Source organism: Haemaphysalis longicornis, unplaced genomic scaffold (genome assembly GCF_048455015.1).
Source record: "Haemaphysalis longicornis isolate Haplotype H1 unplaced genomic scaffold, Haemaphysalis longicornis Haplotype H1 scaffold_9, whole genome shotgun sequence".
Lineage (NCBI taxonomy): Eukaryota > Metazoa > Arthropoda > Arachnida > Ixodida > Ixodidae > Haemaphysalis > Haemaphysalis longicornis.
The window spans coordinates 43,946,389-43,969,702 of record NW_027526460.1 but is presented as its reverse complement, the minus strand read 5'-3'; the positions used below and the strand labels follow the sequence as shown (position 1 = coordinate 43,969,702).

General features: G+C 48.5%; 1 protein-coding gene across 1 annotated transcript in view; it reads left to right on the top strand.

The window, feature by feature from the left end:
- The first annotated feature begins 307 nt into the window (after positions 1-307).
- Positions 308-23,314, top strand: part of LOC144152678 (lens fiber major intrinsic protein-like) — a 58,492-nt gene continuing 35,485 nt past the window's right edge. The window contains exons 1-2 of the mRNA XM_077684062.1: positions 308-599; positions 1,856-2,350. Of these exons, the coding sequence (XP_077540188.1) occupies positions 1,908-2,350 (443 nt within the window). The 5' untranslated portion in view covers positions 308-599; positions 1,856-1,907. The remainder of the gene's footprint in view (positions 600-1,855; positions 2,351-23,314) is intronic.

Genomic DNA, 23,314 nt, shown 5'->3' with positions numbered 1-23,314 from the left:
AGCCGCGAGATCCCGAATTAAACCTCCCACTTCAATAACGGCCGTTTAGGGCGTTAGCCTGGCCTCACGCATCGGCGTATAATCCTCATCCTTAGAGAGGGAAACGCCCAGCAGACCTCAACAGCGAGAAATCGCTCTTCCTGGGAGAAACACCCGAAACAAAAGAAAAAATACAGGAGAGGAGTTGGGAAGGGAACGCGAAAGGGGAACTCCCCACACCCGTTCTCTCTGCCCCGCTCTGACGTCAGACCACGTGGTGCCTTTTCTTCCTCCTCTCCCAGCATCCTTTTTTTTTTTTCTCAGAATGGGTTGGCGAGGACGCCAGGCGGTCCCGGCGTAGTCGGCGACTCTGGCACCGACGGTGCCGAGCTCGGGCCCCGGCTCCGCCGAATGTCGACCGCCTCAACGCCAACCACGCGCGCGCCGCCGCCCCGTCAGAGGCGCGAACCGGACACCGCTACCAGCGCCCGAAGAAGCTGACTCCCGTGCTCCTGCAGCAGCACGCGCCGGAGCCAGACGGCTTGCTTTTGGACATATCTCCGTGAAAACGTTCGACATCTGAGGGCGACGCTTCGAGACTGGGATGTAGCTGGTCGCAGGTATATTGACGAACATCTATTCTCATCTATCTCTCTATCAGTGGCAGAATTGAACTCTTGGTGCAGAAACGTGCTGTCAGATTGATCACCATCCGAATTAACTCCCCCTCTTCTAACTCCCCTCTTTATCATATTCTTCCTTAATAGTGCCGCTGTCCATTTCTTCTAAAGTGAGCAGGTTTGTTCCCTTAAAACTCTTCCGCTTCTGGTTCCCGAGTTGACGGGTCAGTTATACACCTCCCTGATTAATCCCTGCTTCCTTCATACGAAAATAATTCTTCGGCATCCCCCTTTTGGATACAAATCGAGTAAAGAAAACGTTTGCTGTTCTTTTTCTGCCACATGCCAGAAATGATGACAGGCTTTACAAGAATTATTTTATAGTTGATTATCTACGTCCATCTCACATACTGCCGTATGGTTTTACGTTTGTTTCTACATATTAAGGCGGCGATTTGCCACAGCCTTAATAAAAAAAAGTAACGCCGAAGTTCTTCCGTATAACCCGGCTTTTACTTTTGAATGTTCATTCGGAAAATGTAACACCGTTAGAACCGACCGGTGCCTCAAGTAGTATTGCTTTTCCTCACACTGTTGCTCTCAAGGTCGCCTATGCGCCTCGGTGTTCCAGTTGTCTCAAAGCACTCGGCCAGTTCTTGCGAGACTACCTTCGTTTCAAAACAGCGAAGGAAAAGGAAGGGACTTAGTTCTGCGAGATTGGTGAGATAATTATCTCACATGAAGTGTGAGATAATTCTCCACAAAAAAAAAAAAAAGATCGACGTTTACTTTAGTAGCTTTCGGCTAGGACTAAATATATCAGTAATGTAGCAAAGGTAACGTGTAGGAAATTAGTTGCCCGCAGTTTTTTGCACCTGTGGTTACAGGACTCGGAGTTTTCGAGGCACCCTGTCTCCTGCCATCATCAATAACTTTTAGTGTATCCCACAAGCTCGCCCCTGCCTATGGCGCGAATAAAATATTTTCGTAATAATTGTGCCAAATGTAAGGTGTTTGCGTATACACCTCCCGACAAAAAGTATCAAGCGAGTAAAAAATGTTGCAGAAATTGGCCACGTTGTTTTCTCGATTGGCTTAAAATAAACCCAGGTCACCAACTGACCGAACCACGACGACGTGTGCCTTTTCTCTAATCATCTCTTCGTATGCCTACGTGGGAGCGGCCCGCAACTACAACCCTAACGTAGTTCCTCAGGACCAAAAAATAAAAGTTCTTTGCCTGTCTGTCTCCTTAGGTGCCAGCCAGCTGCCTGAGGAGCAGTGGTGGGGACGGAGGAAGAGTCCAAGATGCTGACCGCCGTGAGCCTCGAGTCCCTGCTCCTCCAGATGCTGGACCGGCTGGACTCTCCTCCGACCAGCCGGAGAAGACGTCGGCGGCAGCGCGGGGGGGACGGAGGGCGGTGCTCTCCGGGCGCCGAGATCCGGACGCTGGAGCTGTGGCGCGCGGTGATCGGAGAGTGCCTGGCGACCTTCTTCTACGTGTTCCTCGTGTGCGGCGCGCACGTGTCGTGGCCCGGATACGCGGAACCCTCGGTGCTGGCCATCTCGCTGGCCACCGGAGCCACGGCCGCCGCGGTGGTGCAGTGCTACGCGCGCGTCTCCGGCGCGCACATGAACCCGGCCGTGACGCTGGCCGCCTTCGCCACGCGCAGGGTCAGCCCGCTGCGAGCACTGCTTTACGTTACGGCGCAGTGCGGAGGGGGCATCGCGGGAGCCGCACTCCTCTACGGGTAAGTGCGCGCTGCTTCACCGGTGCTCCAACCAGAACGCGGCGAACCGCGCCCCCTACCATAGTTCCACTTCTACGCAGCTTGTGTTAAAGAAAATTCATTCCGTTACATGTTGGTTTACAACTGTTGCAATTGTTTTTTGGAGGAAAAAACTGTGGTTCATTGCTGTCATAGGAATCGGTAAAACACAAAAGTGAAATGGTTAGCGAAATCTCCAGCTGAGTATAATTTGCGGGTCGGCGGCTGTCTTGTGGGTGTGCTTGGCGAGCGACGTCCTGCTGCTGGTTCGCTTCGGCAAAGGAATACTGGCGTCATTTCCGTGACAAATATGACGTCAGTGAAATCGGTGTATCCCGGCATAAAACACTTTCGTGTTAAATATAAAACCCGAAAACGAACGCCCCACGTATAACGTACTCTTTGGTACTAAAGGTTGCTTCCCTGCAAGAAGACCCTATGTGCAGGGGTGGACCCTTTACAGACGCGCTTGCTTCGTTGTATTAGCGTAATTTCCGTGACGGATATGGCGTCAGTGAAATCTTTGTGTATCCGTGAATAAAACACTTTCGTGCTAAAAAATTGCGAAAGCAAACTTTTTCCGGCGAAACTTGAATGAAAATTTTGTGGCAGGAAAAAAATCTGAAGAAATGTGCCCGTTTATTTCTCCGGGAAGCAGATGGGTAAACATCAAACGGAAGCGCTTTGTATCAAATGATTTACAACAGAGACTATCCTGAGTAATCGGCCTCTACCATCGACTTCACAGAAGGCGACGAAAGCCCGTTTACGTTTCCTAAGCGAAATGAACTTGCGTGAACGACTGCAGTGCCCTAAACGGGACTAGAGTGCGCGCCTTCCAACTCCTATCTCTTCCTCTTCTCCCTTCCTCTCTTTTATCCCCTGAGCCCCACTCCCCCAGTTCAGGGTGACAAACAGGGCTCTACACCTGGTTAACCTCTCGGCTTTTCCATCTTTTCTTCTTCCTTCCTTCCTTCCTTCCTTCCTTCCTTCCTTCCTTCCTTCCTTCCTTCCTTCCTTCCTTCCTTCCTTCCTTCCTTCCTTCCTTGATAAGCATTTTGTTAGAAACAAGAGTGAGTTCCCGGTTGGGAATATTCGTTGGAGGACGTAACATGGCGGATGAAAATATTTCACACGCCTAAATGCCCGAGGGATTCTCAAAATTACGTTTGCTAAGCATCTTCCCATGAGCTGCGACGAAATCCGCATGTCAACTTCAGCGCGCGGAGGATAATCCCTGCAATGGCGACGTGGCTTCCACGAGCAGTATATCCCGACTAGTTTTCCTTGCCAAGTGTGGGAGCAAAGCTTTTGGCGACCAGTTAGCAAACATTTCCCAGTAGATGCGAATCCAGGTCGAGGTTTTTCACTTTAGAAGTCCTTTAAATCGTGTTTGCCCCCATGCAGCCGCACTCAGCAACTAGTTTCGAGCCATGAATGTCTAAACATTCATCACTTATGCTGGTTCCATTTAGCTATCCTAAATTAACATTGACTTAAACGTAATTTTACTTCATTCTAGCAAGCAGTTCCTTAGGGATGTGTACATAACTTACATACTAATTTTCTGATTGTAGGGTTTAACGCGCCGACGCAACGCAGGCGATAAGGCACGCCGTAGCGGAGGGCTCCGGTTAATTTTGACCACCTGGGGTTCTTTAACGTGCGCCAGAATCTCGAAAACACGGGCGTTTTTTTTTGCTTTCCGCCTCGATCAGAAAAGCGGCTGCCGCGGCCGGGAATCGAGCCCGCGACCTAGTGCTCAGCAGCGCAACGCCTTAGCCACTGAGCCACCACGGCGGATACGTAGTAATTTTCTAGTTGGGCCCAGGTTCATAACAACTTTTGAAGTTCGCACAATTGATGACAAGCTAATATTTTTGTTCTACCCTTCTTTAATCCAATGCGTAAAAGAAATTTATAAAACGCGTCCCTTGGTTGGAATCGAACCTAGGTCCCTTGCGTTCTGAAATCGGCGTCTATCCGATTGAGCTATAAACGCATTCCAGGCGCACAGCATTATTTCCTTTGGGTTATTCATAGCACTGTTTTTGGACTTCACCTGAGCATTCGTTCACCCGCTCGCTCGCACTGGCATCACTTCTACAACTGAGCCGCTCTAAGCCACTCTTAACAGCGGGGATGTCCAAGCTTGAGCTTGGTCCGGTGGCGTGGCGTCGTCCAGGCTTGCGCGTGGGCTTGAAAAACTAAGAAAACAGTTCACATGCGCCAGCGCCTAAAGTGGGGAGCACAGGCGCCGAGTTAGCGAAGCCGTTTCCCATGGGGTCTGGCGCGTGCTAAGGCGTTCACTTTGTAATATATATGAAAAAATGCGGGCAAAATTATCCTGGCCTGCAGTCATAGAGAACTTTCAGCGGCAAGTTCAGAAATCCACGCGAGCTGCAACCGCCGGGTCTCCGACGAAAGGAGAGGGGCCACCAGCCCTGCCGTTTCTCCAGCCTTGCACCGCTAGTGCAAGAAGCGCAATTTTTTTTTTTGTAAAATATTCGCGTGATACGCCCATACCATGAGAATTTTATTTCTATTTTATTTACAGATACCTTACAGGCCCTTGGCGAGGGCATTGAGTAAGGGGGGCTAACCAAGGCATGAGTACAAGTTTAACAAATACCACAAGTAAATGCGTAAAAGGAGCCAGGAAGCAAGCGCGAAACATAACATGGAAACTCGAACTAAATATCTATAAGCGAAACATGACATATAATCACCGCAGTAAATACCATGTGTATTTATTCGGTGCTCTTTTTTAGTTTTTGTGATTCTGCTGTTTTTCATTCAGCTCTTTTGCTTTAAAAGCTTCTGGATAAGACTTACCTATCTCAAAGAACATCTTCGCAATTTCGACAGACATTATGTCAAGCCAGCACGACGTGATGGTTTCATCAGAAGACAAACACATTCCCGTTTGCCGCTTCCCCTGAACAGTTTACACCTTTGTATTCATGTCCGAAATACTAATATGGGCACCGTGCTACGCACAGGAGTCGTGAGGGAAAGGTTACATGCGGGGAGCGAATCGCAAAATCATGTAGATCAGCTGAGCTCACCGCCTAAGGGGACGAAACTTTGAATGGAATGAAATCACCGACAGAGAGAGAGAGACAGAGAGAGAGAGACAGAGAGAGAGAGATAACCTTTTAATGAGCTCGAAAGCAATCGTAAAATTTAGTCCAGAAATAAATATGTTGCGTTAGACCCCAGTCGACTTTACTTTGTAGACTGTGGTTGAGAGTGGCCTTCACGAAAGCCTACTCATCACCTCATCGGGATGGCCAGCAGCGCCCACTGTGACGCCTGTGGTGTGGAAGAGACAATAGAGCATGTTCTGAGTCGATCCCTCATGGAAGAACTATGAAAGGTGCTGCCATTGCATGCACAGTTCTGCGTTCCATGACTTCTGCATTACAGCAGATATTTTATCCATGTTTTTGAATAAACAGAATGAATGAATGAATGAATTTATTCAGAAGAGAGTGGTTGAACGAACAAACTTCTCAGAATAGTATTCCAACTAGGCCTCCAGAAAATTCGTATATATTCTGTTAAATACTTTCAGTATCGAAAAGCTTCTCTATTTTCGGCTACTGGGCTAACTGGTGGCAACATTCATCGCAATATTCAAGCGAAGCTTGTATTGGCTGATTTGCGCCGTCGGTGATGGTTTACGCCGAAACGTCTTGCGGCAAAGCCACCTTTTAACAGCAGAGCTGCTTAGCTTATCGTTCCACCGTCCAGCGTTACCAATAAAAAGAAAGAAAAACACCGAGCCCGCGTGAGCGTGCGCCTCGTGAGGAAGCCCGGTGTCGGCCAGATCGACCGTCGAGCACACGCTGCCCAGTGTTCGTGGCGTGATCTCTCACGTGCTGTTCTCCTCGCCAGTTCACGTGCGTTCGCACCTGAAGTGGGGAACACAGACGCCGAGTTCGCGAAGCCGGTTGCCTCGGGTTATAGCGCGTGCTAACGCGTTCCACTTTGGAAAAGATGTGAAAGGCTGCGGGCAAACCGGTCCGGGCCTGCCGGTCATAGAAATCATTCACCTGAAAGTTCTGAAATCCATGCAAGGTGCAACAGCCGGGTCTCCGACGACGGGAGAGGGGCCACAAGCTCTGCTGTTGCTCCAGCCTTGCACCAGTAGTGAATGCCGCGCCAATTTTTCCGTGGGCTCTAATGACGACAACGACAACGACGATGATGCTTATCTTTGATTTGATTGATTTTAAGGGTTTAACGAGCCGACACAACGCAGGCGATGAGGCGCGCCGTAGTGGAGGGCTTCGGATTAATTTTGACCACCTGGGGATCTTTAGCGTGCGCCGAAATCTCGTACACACGGGCGCTTTTGCTTTTCGCCTCCATCAGAAAAGCGGCCGCAGCGGCCGGGAATCGAACCCGCGACCTTGTGCTCGGCAGCGCAACGCCTTTGCCACTTAGCCACCGCGGCGGGTGCTGCCCTTTGGCATGTACCCACTTGAGGCATGTACCCACTTGAGTCTTTGGCATGTACCCACTTGAGGCGATTGGCCAGGGACAAAGGGTTGACTGTGCCATCTTTATCACCGCGTTCTTAGGGCACAGCTCTCACTCGCCGTTCGCAGCTGGCGCGGGCGCGAGCGCACAGGCTTCCTTGTATATTACGCCATAATGGGAGCCAATCAGCATCGTCGCTTGCATCACGCCACATTGCAAGTGCGGTCGCTCGCTCTCGTCGGAGAGTAGACCTAGTGCGGCATGGGTAGGCCGCGCGTTGTTCGCTCCGCAGAAGAGCGGGCAGCCATTGAAGATCTACAATGGCGTATAAGAAATATTTCTGTTCAGATAAAGCTCAGCGCACTTCGTTTTGGTCTATCGATAGCTTTGCGTTTTCATTTCCATCATTGCGTTTTGATTTTGGCAGACGTGTTTCGTTTTCGTGTTGCGGTCATTGCATTTTTGATGTCCGTCGTTTTCATTTTCACTGAGGCAAGTTTCGAGTGCACCCCTATCTCCGGGGTGCAGGGTTTCAGTACTTTTTTCTCATATAAAGCACTTCGAAAGCTCTTGCGCTTCAGAAAGTTCTGAAATGATGACTGCGTCGTCGTTCTGGGCCAATATCTCTCTGAAGTGCACTTAGGAGGTGATGCTTATGTAGAGGTAGTTTTAAATGAATTATACTAATGGTTATTGAATAATTAAAGGCAAATGTTTCCACCGCACTACTATTAGGTGCCTATGCGCTTGGGACAGTTCTTCGGTTTTAAAGATTACTTTCAACGTAGGTAAACACAGGTAAAGTGTTCGGGATGAAGTAATTCGCGTAAATTTTGAGCTATGCTCTCGTTACATTTGAGAGCCTATCTGCAAGTTTTGCTGGCTCTACAAATCGTGTACAAAGCGTCTTATCTCGACAGTTCAATGAAGTACGTAGCAGGCTTGAGTCAGCCCTTACAAAAACTGAAGTGAGCACCTTAAATGCAATATTAAAAATCTTCAGCATTTGAGCTGAAATTTTTCACGTGTCAGTAAGCGGCTTTTGTCCAAGTCAACGTGAATTAGCTGCAATGCTAATCGCGCTTCAAACACTTTTGAAGCATGCCGAAAGGTCCCTGCCGTTTTTACGCTGCGTTTAGCTCAGTAACATTTCCGAAAACATAGAAACCACCCACACACACATTAAAAAAATAGTTGCTGCTGTTGATTTAAACTAGAGACTTAGTAGCACTTCAACTTCTATGAACTCTGACAGATGCGTAAGAAGAAAAAAAGAAGTACAACAAAACGTATGTCTCTATATGCATCGACTACTTGCCGTATTAAGATCCGGATAATATTACTAATAGTGGAGCGTAAAAATAGAGTCCAAGAAAGTTAGAGCGCTGTTTAGCATTTGGTATAGCACACCTGTATGGGAACCATTCAGAGCGTGACATTCACAAACTATGCGATGAAAGTACATTTTAAAACACCGGAATTGTCGGCTTGAAAACTGTCACATTTCTACATTTGCGATTTTTGCGTGGTCACTTCTATTGATGACCCAGTTCTGAGAGACGCCGTCGCGAGAATCTATTTCATGTATACAAAAGAAAAAACGTATCTTTATTCACATCGATCGCATAGTCGGCCGGGCGCTGAATCATCCCACTCTGATCGGGCGCCTCAAGACCAGAAACCAAACGTCGAATGTCAAAAGACCAGAGCAGACAAGCGTATAAGCTGTAATTCCCGCGATCGTATGAAGTTACAACAGCGAAATACGCATGACACATTGTCACGGTCTGAATTCTAGATGGCAATGACAGTCTAGCCTCCCATAAAGTCACGCCTTTTTTTGTTCCTTCCTAGCCACGAACAGGGATCACAAAGCGCGCTCCCCGCTTCACCATAAATCTCGCCGCAGAAGGCTCAAAGAATAAGAAAGCGTGCGGCGACCCACACGCGCTTAAGTGAGGTGTTTATCAAACGCGTCTCCGAGGGAAAAAAAATTCCGCTTCAGCGGTTCTCAAAAGAAGCTCGCCAGAGGCATAACGTCGAAAAGAAGCTCGTTCATCAGGGGCGCCTGAGCAGCGCTTTCCGCTCCGCTCGGTCGGAGGCGTGCGCTCTCCGCGCCGACTGGACGACCCGTGGGGAAGGAGAGGCAAGATATCGAGTGCGGTATTTCGCTTTGCAGCGAGCCGCCTGCACGCTGTTGCGACCGCCGTTAGCGTTCGTGTTGCGTTTCGTGCAAAGCGACTCCACGGGCGCCACTTTGTCCCCGCTCTCTTTTCTTTTGTTGCTTGGCGCCCCTGTGTTGAACGGGTTCGGGAGGCCAAGCGTGACCACACGCCGACGCCCTGGGCGTCGCTTTCGAGGGAACGCGCTCGCTTCGCTGGGCCCGACGCCATCGAAGATCGGAAGCATGGTAATAAAACTTCGCACGATATGGCAGCACTCCTGGTATTCTTTTTCTTTTTTTGCCCGTTGTTTCGAGGGGAGGGGGGAGTGAATTGACCTAGTTACAAGAAAAGCACTACATCAACGAAAGGAAGGACGACAAAGTTAAGGGTGTGCACGGATACGAGAGCCTTCGAATAGAATAAACGCTTCCGTGTTCAAGAATAAGCACGACAATGCATAATTCACAGGGGAACGGGAATAAAAAATTGGATCGAGATTACGATACTCCCTAATACGATATTTAAGCGCAGCAGCAGTGCGCTGAAGCAACACTCACTCGTGGGTTCTCTCGTCGGCATAGATGATAAGCCCCTACGACGGCGGCGCTAAGTGCGTCTCAGGAAGGGACCGCGAACTGCGTCTTAAGCGAACGCACATCATAGTCACGCGCACGCCCCCCTCACGTTTTCGCCAAGCGGCGCACCGTCGAGCGCCTCGTGCGGGCACAGCATACTGCGCCCTCCCCTCCCCCACCGCACACTTTCAGAGACCGCCGACTCGCGCCGCCAGGGCGAACCGGCCTCCCCTCCTAATTTCGCTACCCTCTCCACCTTTGCTTTCTTTCATCGTTCGATTTTTCGTTCACTCGTCGGTCTTGCCATCGTTCACTCGGTTAGGCCGACAACGCGGCTCAGCCCACAGACGGCCGCCAAAGGGCTGCGCACTAAAAGTGGCCTTGTTTAATATCGCACAACTCGTGGGAAACGAAACTCTTGATTTCGAGTAACTAAGAAGGGCCCGATTCCCAAATACCAGCGTGGTTCAAGAAAGGGGAACTTCCCTCTAGGGATCTCTTCATAGTAACCCGGGGACCACATCAGATTGGTCGTTGTGTTGCTGGGAGCTGTTGGTGTGCGTCCCAGATCGGACCCGGCGTCCTTGCAACCTCATCACAACGTCGGTGTTTATGGGGAAACAGGGGCGTGACCGGTATAGGAACACCTGTGCTTTAAAGGAGCCATGAAGAGAAAATACAACTTCGTTTAATTTGAAAGAACTAGGATTCAGTATCTCACTCAGCTCCATTACAGCCACAAAAGATGTTTTTAACCAAAAAAAAAAGGAAGAAGTATTTAAAAACTTTCAAATTTTGCGCCACAGTGACGTGTTATGAGCAAGAATGACGTCATACGGGTCAAGAATAAAACATAATTTTCAGTGCTTTAACTGCACGTTAGCATTGAAGTGATGCGCTCAAATGGAACTAGAGGCCCCATCACAGACGTCCAGTCATGTGTCGTCGCGACAGCTCAGTTAGGCGGCCGCTAATCGCACAAACAAGGTTCCGTGACGTCATAGAAAAGTTGCGGGAAATTGGCTTGAGGGTCGCGACTGCTTCACACGTTTTCTTTTATATCTGCGTTATTTGTTCGAAGATTGCGATGATATTGGTATCATTGTTATCGGGACTAAGCAGTCTTTCTAATAAACCCAACTTGTATCTTGTCTTCATGGCTCCTTTAAGGTATGCGAGCAGCAAATCGAAGATTTTAATGGCGTGCAAGTTGCTGTCACACACTCCAGAGCCGTGCCTAGGCACCGAAAGGAAAGAGGAGAGTAGATTATAGCGACACGCCTTAATACCGGCTGCAAGAAAAAGAAGTGGCCAACTTTATATAGCTCATCACAAACGCACAAACGTAGATTGAAAGATAGAATTTCTCGTCGCACGCACTTGCAGCCACCATCCCCGAAAAAGGAGGATTACAGGGGCATGATCGGAAAGAAGATCACTGCGTTTCGATCTGGAGAAAACGTTATTTCGGCGCAAAGGTCTCTTTATTTGGGCTTCTCGACTGCGCAGCAATGCCGCGAGGATCGGAACGGGTCAGCCACCACTGGCGCTGACTCCCACGCCTTTGCGCGCATTTCAACAAGTGCTACGACCGGTTTTAGCAAGCGCACACAAATGAAAGAACGAAATCTTCACCGAGTAAAATAATCAAGACAGTGTCATGCTAATATAGTTACAAAAGGTTTTGCAGGTAAAAGAACGTGTTTATTGAACTTTATTACAGGCAAAAAGTTGGCGCTGGCGTCATTTTCTCAGGATAGACATCACGCCACACTTTGCACGCCATCTTTTCTAGAACATTATAAGACGGCAACATTGTAGTGGCACCAAATGATGAGATCTAGCAGCTTACAGGGTATAAAAAGAAAGCATTCAACTTTTTTTAGCTCTTTTGTTACCCTTAAACCGCTAAACAGGCGTTCTCCCAAAGGCCACTTCAGTAACTCATTCTATACAAGGTCAGTAGTAGCGTCACTAAATAAGCCGCGCTTAATAGTGCCGCCACTTCGTGCACCCGGAAGCGTCTGGGGGCCATTTTGTTTCTGGCTTGCAGTGTTGCCATCTTTCCCAAAGAAACCGCCGCCGGTTGTGACGGGCATGCAGAGTGCGACCGGCCGCTCTAGCGTACGTCCGCGCAGAAGAGAGAGAGAGAGAGAGAGAGAGAGAGAGAGAGAGAGAGAGAGAGAGAGAGAGAGAGAGAGAGAGAGAGAGAGAGAGAGAGAGAGAGAGAGAGAGAGAGAGAGAGAGAGAGAGAGAGAGAGAGAGAGAGAGACCCAGAAACAAAATGGCCGCGCCCATATGTCAACATATCACGTGGGGCCGACCGACCAATGAAAATCCTGGCGGCACAGAACAATGAAATAAAACAGTGCCGATACTCTAAAAGCCTTCATTTAGTGACGCTAGTCGGTACAGGCTAGGTACAATGTCAGATAGATGCTGCACAGCAGCAGTGACAAGCTAGCCTGATATACGACTGTCCCGTCCGAGTTCCAAGAGCTGAGTCGAGAAGTTATGAGCCCGATGAGATCACGGGCCGCCTGGGACAGTTGGCACGCTATGGCATCCCCTGAGGGAGCACATAAAAAAGGCCACGAAAGAATTGTGGAGAGCTTTCGTAGCTCCCGTGTGGCCCTCAAGGGAGCCATCCTACCGTGACCTCTTTCTTCTTCCCGGCCCCATATCGCATAGGCCGGTGTCAGCGTTTATTAATGGCGGCACGAAAATCTCCACTCAGTACTAAAAAAAAAACATCCGCTAGGTTGCCAAGCAGCGCGGGGGAGTATCGATTATTGAGGCCTAAATAAAACCACATCGTGTGAACTTTTGTTGCTGAAGGGGATTTTTTGCAGTAGCAATTGAGGGATAGAATTAAGGAGCAAATAACGTTTATTGTGCCTCGTTAGGCCCAGTATTAGGCCTAGCGTTAGGCCTAATGGCCGTCCAGGCAACGTCAAGCTCATTATACGCCAAAAGCCGTAAAACTATAAATGCAACGTTGCGCCCTGCGCCGCAAAAATTTGTTAAGAACTGGAGAATACGCAATAAAACGTACCAGAGACACATTTTAAGAAAGTTTTTATAAAAATGATATGGCGTGCTCGAAATCCTTGCAGTACACTGATTGCAAGACAACAGCGAATAATTAATTTCACTGTGTTATTACCCGACGAAAGAGCAAATATTTGAACATAATTGTGCGGGCTCTATGGATGCAAATTGTGCGTGTGCCGATGGGCAGTGGGAGGACCAGGCAGGGAGGGCTTAATGTATGCGGGTGTGCTTATCTCTGCGGAGCAGTACCGAGGGAAAAGAACAAATTTAGCGGGGCAATTTTGTCTAGGCTTCAAAGTGGAAATATTGCTTTCCAGCATTAGTGAAGTTGGCAAATCCGTTAACTTAGTCATCGCATGTGCTTGCACCGCTTAAAATCGATTGTTATCTTCCTTACGAAGTATGTCGCACACCACAAAAGCTTATTCTATAGTTTAGAAAGTATTACCATATTGATGGTCAATGGGATAAAGCGAGTGTGTGAAGTATTTAGTTTTTGCCGTGCCAACCCATCTGGTACGTTAGTGGCCGGGCAGATGTTTCCGATGTGCTTCGACAATAAAACGGTGTTAGTGAAAGAGATCCCAAGTGACATTCTCACTTTTAAGTGCGAAGCACTTTATGACCTCGCAATGTCCGTGCCGTTGTGTGGAGTTGTCCGTACGCACAGCATTGTAAGCCATCTATCGAGAGCGGAGAACACTGTAGTACTATCCGCGCGCCATCTGGGGAGCGCGCGGATAGCAGTAGCGGACTACAGTAGCAAAGAGCGCGAATTTCCAAGGGTACAAAACGCAAAAACAAAGCAAAACCCATAACCTGTCAACAATAATTCGCGGAAAAAGAGCAGTTGCAATTACAGTTGAAACTACAGGGACTACAGCGAGCTACACTAGAGGGCGCTGCGGTGCAATGCGTATATAAGCGCGTTCCGGCATCAATCGACCACCATCAGGGGAACGTGCATGGACCTCGTCTTTGCCAACTGCAACCTAGCACCGCTTGGAGAACCACTGTCTCTGCACTTCACCGATCACAAGCCAGTGATCGTGAAGGGGAAACGCAACCCGGAACTTGTCACAACGTACCACTAATACCGTCAATAAAACACTGCATATACAGCCGGTATTCAATGGCGCGGAATGCATGCAGGCAACCAAGTGTGCGCCGCCATATCTGTGGCCGAGCGTCTGTTGCTAGGCGATGTTGTGCGCACGGCCCGCAGATCAGGCACCCCTCTTCTCCTCCATGCAACCGTGTGAGTGCGCCCACGGCCGGGCTAGAGCAGTGGCGTGCGCGCGTTGGTGGCGGAACTTAACGTCGAGACGGGGCTGCATTATTGTTCTCGCCGCCGCCGCCGCAGCCGCCGCCACTGCGAAGGCCGTATCAACACAGCGCGCGCCGCCGCTCTAGCCCGGCCGTGGTGCGCCGTCACTCGTTACGTCGGGCTCCGCGGGATGGCGGACTTGTCCATGCTAAGCACGACTGTGAAACACATGACTGTGTTTCACGTTAGAAACTCTACCTCACCGAACGCACAGTATTCCCTCGAGTTTATTGTGAGTGCGATTAATAATGACATCTCTGTTGACGCCACCGTTTAGAATCGGATTGGAATTTAGCAGATAACGCACGTCGTTTTTTTTTTTCTTCGGCGTGCGGGCGCAGTAGCCCAAGCCGCGCCGTGTCCTTGGTGCATCGGCCATGTCTGTGGTCGTTTCCAGTGTTGCCAGGCGAAGAAATTGACCGCTAAACTTTTCAACGAATAGCACCTATACACAGCACACACGTTTGTCCATTCATTAATGCATTTAACGCGCGATAATTCCTGTCAATTCAGCCAAATTCGGGCAAATAAAATCCCCACATCTCCACTCCATGAACGATGCCGATGGTGCGAAGTACTGGGACGCGAATTGTCTTTCGTGTGGCGCTTGTCATTTACAGTGCGTTTAGTGCACCTCAACATCATTTAAAACATCATTTAAGTGCATCAGCACTCACGGATGATGGACGCTCATCACACAGGCAATACACAACATGCGTCCCAGTGCTTCGCACCCTCGGCATCGTTTACTGCGTGGAGATGTGTGATTTTTTTCTTTCTACTACTGCTACGCCATTTATAGCCTCGCCATTTATTCTTCTCGCATCACAAAATACCAGGATTTTTTGAAGTTTACAGTCATAGACCACCGCGGACTTATTTCTGCTCGACTGTTGTTTAGCAAGTTGAAAAGAAGAATGCGTGACCAGCCATTTATTTCTCCAGCGGGAACAATTTAAGCTAGTTAATGGGTTAGGTACTCAGCTCTTTATTTCAAGGAAAACGATTTCAAAACTTCACTACTGAATGGGACAGCTAGGCTTGCCTGGAAGATCATTAGGGTAACAGCAACACTAGAAAATCGAAATGAAGCACAGCAATAAAAGTACGCGACGATCAAGACACCCTTTTTATGGTACGTAAAAAAGTTTCTTTTGCGTTAAATATTTTTACAACGGTTAGTTCACGTTAAAAAACACACACTTTCTACTATATTCGCAAGATTATACGTGTTCTTCTTTTTGGAAAAGCAGGGGAATCAAACTGGTAGCTTTATCTGCTCTGCAATAATAATGTCTCTTTTGTGTTTCTAAACTTTCACTCGTATGGCGAAATCCTAAAACTTGCGCAAGAAAGTACTAGGTCCTCCTTCGAAGAAATTGTTTACTGAACACTGATAACAACAAAACGTGAATGTGTAAAGTTATCCTACTGAATGCCAACGACTGTTGTTCGCGTTTTCTTACTGTTTTCTACTAGGAGCTCTCGCGTAGGGGGGGGGGGCTGTCGAATTTTCTCCGAAGTACAAAACAACGAACAAAATTTTACCCCGCCACATTTCTGCAAACTAGTAAAGTTCTCTCTCGAGATTTCCCGAGTGAAATTGAATTAGGAAATCGCCAATGTCATGGGGGGAAAACAAACTTTTTATTTACTCCGAGCAGCAACTCCTCCCCCTGCAGGCCGCGTGTCATTTTTCGCGAAGCTCTTTTTTACGTCTGCAGCAGCCGACGGCGAACGCAAGGTAGCTCATCGTCGGACGCTCCAGTAATCCTTCCCGCAAGAAGATTAAAGAACATCAATTCGGAGAAGATTACCCCAGCGCACTTGCGCGGAAAGCGAAAGCGCTGTAGGAGAGTAAAACAAGCCGTGTTCGGCAGCAAAAGCCTCTTCACGTCGAAATTGGATTCTCCTTCTCCTTGGCCTTGGGCGTTCCGATATTGCCGCGCAAGGCCATTTCTCATCTCGAGCCGTCGCTGCTCCAGACATTCTGGGAGCGCTCACCAATCGTAAATCTCTGTTTTGTAAATTTACTAGCCTGTCTGGCTATTTTTCTTTGTTTTATAGCCACTTCTTGGCTACCGTTGCTTCTAATTCTTGCTTCCCGTTGGGCACAGGTTCATGATGGTAGATAGAGCTTAGCTGGATTTTTACTCTTGCTAGCCACTGCTGCCCCACCCCTGCAGCGCATAGGTACTAGAAAAGCTTTAAAACGAGTACAATGAAAGAGGGCCATTCACCGCAATGGACCTTAAAGGGACCCTGCAAGACTTTTTGCAACGTTTATTGAAATCTTAAATGCTTGCAGAACGTAGTCACCCAGCACACCCAGTAACCCGCCGCGGTGGCTCAGTGGCTAAGGCGTTGCGCTGCTGAGCACGAGGTCGCGGGTTTGATTCTCGGCCACGGCGGCCTCTTTTCTGATTGAGGCGCAAAGCGAGAACGCCCGTGTGCTCGAGATTTCGGCGCACGTTAAAGATCCCCAGGTGGTCGAAATTAATCCGGATCCCTCCACTACGGCACGCCTCATCACCTGCGTTGCGTCGGCGCGTTACACCCTTACAATCATTCAGTCAATGAATCACTCAATCAATCAATCAATAAAAAAATGGGCATGTTGATCCCTGATCAAATAATACTGCAGTGAACGTGACCATCACAGGGTCAGAGAGCGATGATGGTTTGTTTGAGAAGCGCGATTGCACGAATGCCACGACAAAGACCATCTTAGGGGAGGAATTACAAAAACTCTTTCAGAGAGGGGTTAATTGAAATTGAGTGAATTTGTGTTGTGTTTGCGTGTGTAACGGTCCCAAAAGTTTCTTCCCGCTGTAGCGGCAACAGCTTCGCTGAAAAAGGACAGGAAATGTTATTTTATTTCAGGGAAAGCCCTAGGTGTTAGTGGGCCAAAAACCAGCGCTGTTGTCGTTTTCCGGTACAGAGAAGGGTAGCCGCAGTAAAGAGTAAATAAATAATTCGTGGGAGTCTGGTTACGTGCTTTGAAGGTGAAAGACCGCTGGCGACACCTATCAGACTCCTCCTACTCCCCTAAAGTACTCTCTAAAGTCCTAAACTTCTCCTAAAGTACACCTAGAGAACTCTCTAAAGTACTCCTAACTACGTGCTTGCGTCTCTCTTTCTCCGCTTTCGTTTCTTCGTCTATTGGCGCGAATCACTTTGACACGCAGAGTAGCGACACTTAACGCCACAGGTTCCGCAGTATCAGTTCTGAATGGCTGTCGTGCACCGGTTCTACTCACGTTACGTCCCATTCAACTGTCACATGACATAGCGGCGCACGCACTAGGCCAACTCTTCCTCTGCCGCTGACAACGCGCTGCGGTGCGCGGAGGTACCGCACTTGCCTTCTACCCTGGAGAGCCGGCCTTGATTCCCATGCGAACTCAAATCTGTATGCACTTACACGTTACAGCTGCGACCATTTTCTCTGCCGGATATTAATGGCAAGAAAAACGCCGGTTTTCTCGCACAATGGGGAGCTTCAGGTTTTCGTCTTACTCACGCCCGCACATGTGCGTGCGCGTTGCTGCCAAGTGACGGAGTGAGTGAGAGAGTAAATAAACTTTATTTAGAGAAGCTTCAAGCGCTCATGGTCGGGCGCCCGGCAGGTTAGGGGCCTCCTCTAGTCCGGGAAGCCCTGGTCCGCGCTGGCTGCCCTAGCCCTTTCCACCAGGCTACGCTGGACTGAGAGGTCGGAGCTGGCCAGCTGGCCCGCCCTCTGCTCGTACGTTGGGTGAGGATTGGGGGCAAGGGGTGGGGTTTTCTGACACCCCCCCACCATGTGGTACAGGGTGCAAGGTTGGGGCAGAAATTACGGGTAGCGCTGTAGAGGGTGAAGGTGGCATGAAGGAGAGTGGCGTGATGATAAAAATTTGTTTCAAGTCGGCGAAAGGTAGTCCCCTCGGCTCTGGATAAATGGGGATGTGGTCACGAGGACTCTCGTAGTTCGTGGCGGTAATGGGCCAGGATATCTGCGTATGAAGTAAGAGTAGCGGGCTTGGTAGAGCATGGAACTTTGTCGCTGACTCTTCCCAACTTGGCCGCTCAGACCCCCCCCTAGATCCTGCCAGGCTCTGCGGCGACATTCGAAGGCTATAGCTTCCCCTACGAGGGTACGAGTCGGTACACTACCAGCACGCAAGATGTACCCGCAATTCTGAGCAGAGGCCGAACTTCATGTCAGTACGCAACGCCATATCGACATCTGAGCATGGCTTGCCGAGGGGCCACTTGATCTCCAGTATACTAAATCCTTCATTGTATTTTTCCTCAAGCCGTTTTATCTACATTTAGGGGGAAAAACTCATTAAAGTCGTACAAAAAAAAAACGGTTCCCCACTTTTCAGTACTTCAGCGCAGGGTGGGGCATGCCTCGCCTTCGTGATGGCGCTCCTAGCCGTTAATCGAAGCCTGGCTCGGGCTCACTTCAGCAGGCATGCCCCATCGACTCGGGCCAGCGTATCCTAGCCGGACCGGGAAAGGCGTGCGCGGTGAAAGCAGCCTCTAATTACGGAAATTCCTCGTTGCGTTCAGCGCCTCTCTTCAGCATTCTTTGTTAATCTCAAATGGAGGGCAAGAGGGGGAGAGAGTTACCGAACCGTGGCGCTCCTGTATTGGGGATCGTCGGCGCTCAATTTACTTTAATTACAACGCACCGGAAGCCCGACCACTTTCCGCTTTCTCGGCACTTGAGTATTTTCGAAACAATGGCGCTCAAAGCCAGCGAGTTGTTCAGAAACCTTTCAATGCACGCTCGTGCGTGCTCTGCAGCGAAAACCACTGGAATGACTCCGTATGTAGTAGCGTCCGCCCTCGAATGTTCACGGTAAAGTGCTCCCCGATGGGGATGTTTCCGCCCGAGCGCACCAGCAGTCAATTTTTCTCTAAAGTGGTCGGCGCTGAAACGTGGCAGTCGCTACAACTCCCTTGAGCGTACTTCAACGAGTCGGCTGCTGTGTGCGACATCGCGTCGTCTGTGCAGTTTAGAGTTGTTAGCAAGGTCCTCGTTGTGAGTTTGTTTAAGTAAAGTTTCAGCTACCATTCAAGTTAGCTACACACCCTGCAATTATGTAAGAGAACACGTGAAAGCGCATGGAAAGGTACTTAAAACCAACCATTCACTCAAAAAGTCACTCCTTAACTGTGCTTCCATCATGCATATGAAGCCTGTCATGACGACGGAGGTAAAATCTCACCACTAAATACTCCCTTGCTGAAAATTACTTTTGAACACAGCTGTACGATAATTTTTGTCGGAGTCAGAGCCCATGTGTCGAGATATAGGTACGCGGTAAAGATCCAAATGTTCTAAACTAATCCGTTACCCTCCAGTATGGCTGACTGCATAGACGACGGGTCGAGATACAGACCAGGTGTCACTATATATGCATATACTATATAGTTTAAAAAGTATAGTATATAGTATTAAAAGGACACCGACCAAGAAATAAGCAGACAGGACGATCGCTAGTCTGCTTCTTTCTTTGTTCGTGTCCTTGCTTCGCTGGTAACACGTTCTCAAGTCAGCGCCAACTAGCCCAACTTTCAGCCCTAATGCTACCGTGCGCAGCTAACCTATTCTAATTACGGGTCATCAACTTCTCGATATTACTGTTGGGCGTACTCGGAGATGTACTGTACCCACAGTGGACATCACAATTCCGTCTTTAGTTCGTGCGGCACAGACGTAACCACAGTCGGTGTCATCTTCCCCTTGGAAATCGAGGGTAAGCGATTTTGAAGACAATTTGTCTTACATGGCCTATGTATTTATGCGAATCGTTGTAATACTGTGGTCCAAACTAGTGTCACCAGATAAGCTACAGAGTACCGTCACTGAGGCACGCAAGTGAGCAACAGCGGCCATTTTTGGTGTTTATCAGTGTTGCCAGATTGCCGCTTCTGCGGCCTCACTGCTAACTTTGTCGAGGTCATTTGTGAACAACACTGCCGAAGACGCAGCAACCCGGCATCTTCGGACACACTTCTGCAGCTGAAGTGTTTCGAAGCGCGTTATCTTTGATTCGCGTTCGGAACCACGACAGTCGCGCGCAGCCGCAGAGCAGGGAGGACAAGCTGACACTACCGCAGTTGACCGACAGAAAATGCATAAGCAACAAAATGGCGGTGCCCATGAACCGTCGCAGTGTAAACAAATGTCACGTGATGTGAACTGACCAATGATCAGGGCGGCGGCACAAAACAATAGGAGAAAAGAGTGCCAATACTCTGCAACCTTATCTGGTGGCACTAGCACAAACCATTGGCGTACGGAGGATTTCATTTCTCGGGTTGGAAAGAGAAAGAGGGGGTAAGAAAACAAAGAGAAAACATGAGAAATAGAAAATTAAAAAATGAAACATGTGAAAAATAAAAGGCCAAAGAAAAGAATTTAGCCAAACTAAAAACAAAAATTTCATATGACGCCGCACTGAAAGCAACTTCCCGGCTGCTTTGCTTCTTTTTCTCCTCAGTTAAATTTTCGAATGGCTTTTCCTCGCGGAGAGGGCACAAATTGAAGCGGCATATACTCAGTGCGCAGCTTGCAACAACAAATATTTATCGGTACTCGTTATTCGACGGCATTCAAAATTAGTCACTTCGTCTGTTTCACCCCCCCCCCCCCCTCGGTATCAAGAGTTTCGAGTGAAAAGGGGGAGTGTGCGGCCTCTATGGACGCCTGTGGTCTAAACTCTTCCAATATGATCTGGGTGAACCACTTCTTGTCTCTCTTCCATACATCTATACTGAAATCCCTTACGACTATCACAGGTGTACGTCACACCCGCTTGGCAACAGATGACTTGATTCTGAGGTCCCTTTTTACACAGTACCTTGTCGATCCCATCGCACCCACCGCGGTGGCTCAGTGGCTCAGGCGCTATGCTTCTGAGCTCAAAGACGCGAGCGATCACGGCAGCGGGAGCTGCTTTTCTGATGGAGGCGAAAAGCGAAAACGCCCGTCTGTTGAGATCCTGGCGCCATAGAGCTTCATACTAATATATACTACAGGGAAATCTGTCACTGCATTCGCGGGTCGCCGTGAGCGGAGCCATTGCAGCTAGCGACGTTCCTCGTCTCCTTGGCTTGGTTAGCCACATCGCTTCTTTTTTGTCTTGAAGCCAAAATCAATAAAAACGGGGAACAGTGTTTTTTTGTTCATCTCGCATGAAGCTTCTAAATATTACCTGACGAATCCATTTTTCTGTAGCTTTAATTTTATAATAATAAAACAAATTGTATTAATCTTCTGCGGTAATACTGTTGCATTTTTGCAGCCAGAGGCAACTCTTCAGCCTTTTCAGCAGCCATGCCAAGGACAAGTGGAACGTGCCTGCTCGGTACATGTCAGAACGATCGCTGAAGCGCGGCTCCTCTAGACAGTGGCGCCAGATTTCCCTCTAGTGTATATTAGTATGAAACTCTATGCCTGGCGCACGTTAAAGATCCCCACGTGGTCAAAATTTATCCAGAGCCCTCCACCACAGCGCACCTCACAGCTTCGACGCGTTAAACCCCTTAATAAATCAAATCAATCAATCGATCACATTGCCTTCTTCATTTCTTTTGTCGCTCTTCATCGGCTCGCATCTCTTCGGGATTCTTATCTGCAAGTGGCCTTCCCATGTCGTCACTACATAACAAATGGAATGCCCCACGCATGGTATTAATTCTAGGTTAATTTTAATTGTAATTTTACATTTTCCTATTCAATTATTTGAATAATTGGTTTTATTAGTTCGTCAATTCTATATTAAATCCAGGCCAGCCCCAATCAATGTTTCTTTTGTATGTAGGTATGCGCCGGAGCGGGTGTTTGCATGTTCGGAGACTGTACGAATGCATGTCATTGAAGTGTAGATTGGGCCCCCTGGCCCCGTCAAGCTGCGTCTAGCAGCTTTTATGCCAGGGGACCTTCAACATTGTATTGTTGAAAATAAAATTTGATTTGATTTGATTTGATTTGAAAAAATCATTCCCTAGCCATGTACAGCTTGGCTGTCAGACGCTGCGTACCCGTGTGCGAACCTTGTTTACAATAAACAGTGCCTTTTGGGAAAAAAATCGTATATACAAGACTTTAGGCCGAGGTGACTTCTCATAGGCGGGCTCACATTGCACTCCATTTGCGAAAAAACGTGTAAGACGTTGTCTGACTGATTAGCGATTCACGCAGTAACTGAGACTATGGGTTGCGCCGATATGTAGACAATGAAGATACCCCATGAGTACCAGCCCTCATCTCATGGAGGACACCGTGAGCACCTTCGAAAAGTTTCCCTTCCCAGCAACACGGACCCCATCTGTGACCCTGAACGGCAACCCAACGGGTTGTCTTTTTTTCAAGAACATGTAGACAAGGCGCCACCCGACCAATCCATTTGTCATATTGACGTTAGCGTCGATGGACGTTGCGGCAGCCTTGTTGTACTCAACAGATGCCTGGACAATATTACTACCGAGACAATTTCAGTCTGTGGGCGCAGTACAATAGCCGACATCGATCTCCTCGCTTGCACTCGTGCTATTCAGCGCTACGTCGACTACGAGGAGGAGCAGTTGCGTTGTTCATTAACATGGCGCAATATCTAGCTAATGGAGCGTGATTTTCCTAACAAGACGCAGGCACGTCTACTTTTCTTGAAGACCGGCGTGCACAAAATGATGATTAAACTGATGAAGAACGATGTAACAATAAATGTGTTTATCGCTGAAAGTGGCACCTAATTAGCTTCGCGGCCAGTCTTCAGCCGATCGCAACCCCTTCTTCCCTTCTTCCTGTTAATTTTATATTGGAACAAAGTAGTCTTCTCCATACTTCTCTTTCAAATGCCGGGTGCTTGCGGAATGTGTTCGTAGCATTTTCCTTACTTTTTTTTCCCTTTATGTTAGTTCGAGAGCACCGCTTGAACTGCATCACTGTATAATAAATCCCGAACGATGCATGAATTACCATATGGGCCCGTATGTGCCTGTGCTGTTGGGAGCAAACTATCTTAGTCTTCTGTTCTTCTAAGCACACACAACAAAGAAGCGATAAAATGGACTACCCACATTCTCCTGGCGAGGGGTGCTAAAAGTCAGGGCTACACTCTAAGAAAAAAGTGTGTGGTAGTTTCTCCCTTAAGGGTGAAACAGGAACGTATCATCTATTACACCCTATAAGGTAGAAAGATTCTCTTTTTAAAAGGGAGGAGCGCATTTCTCCCCCTAGTGAGCTGCCTAGTGAGCTGATCGGTTTGAGGATCAAGGAAGTACAGATAGGTAAGTCACTGTGGCTGTGTGCGCTCAAAGTGCTTTAAGTAACCAATACATC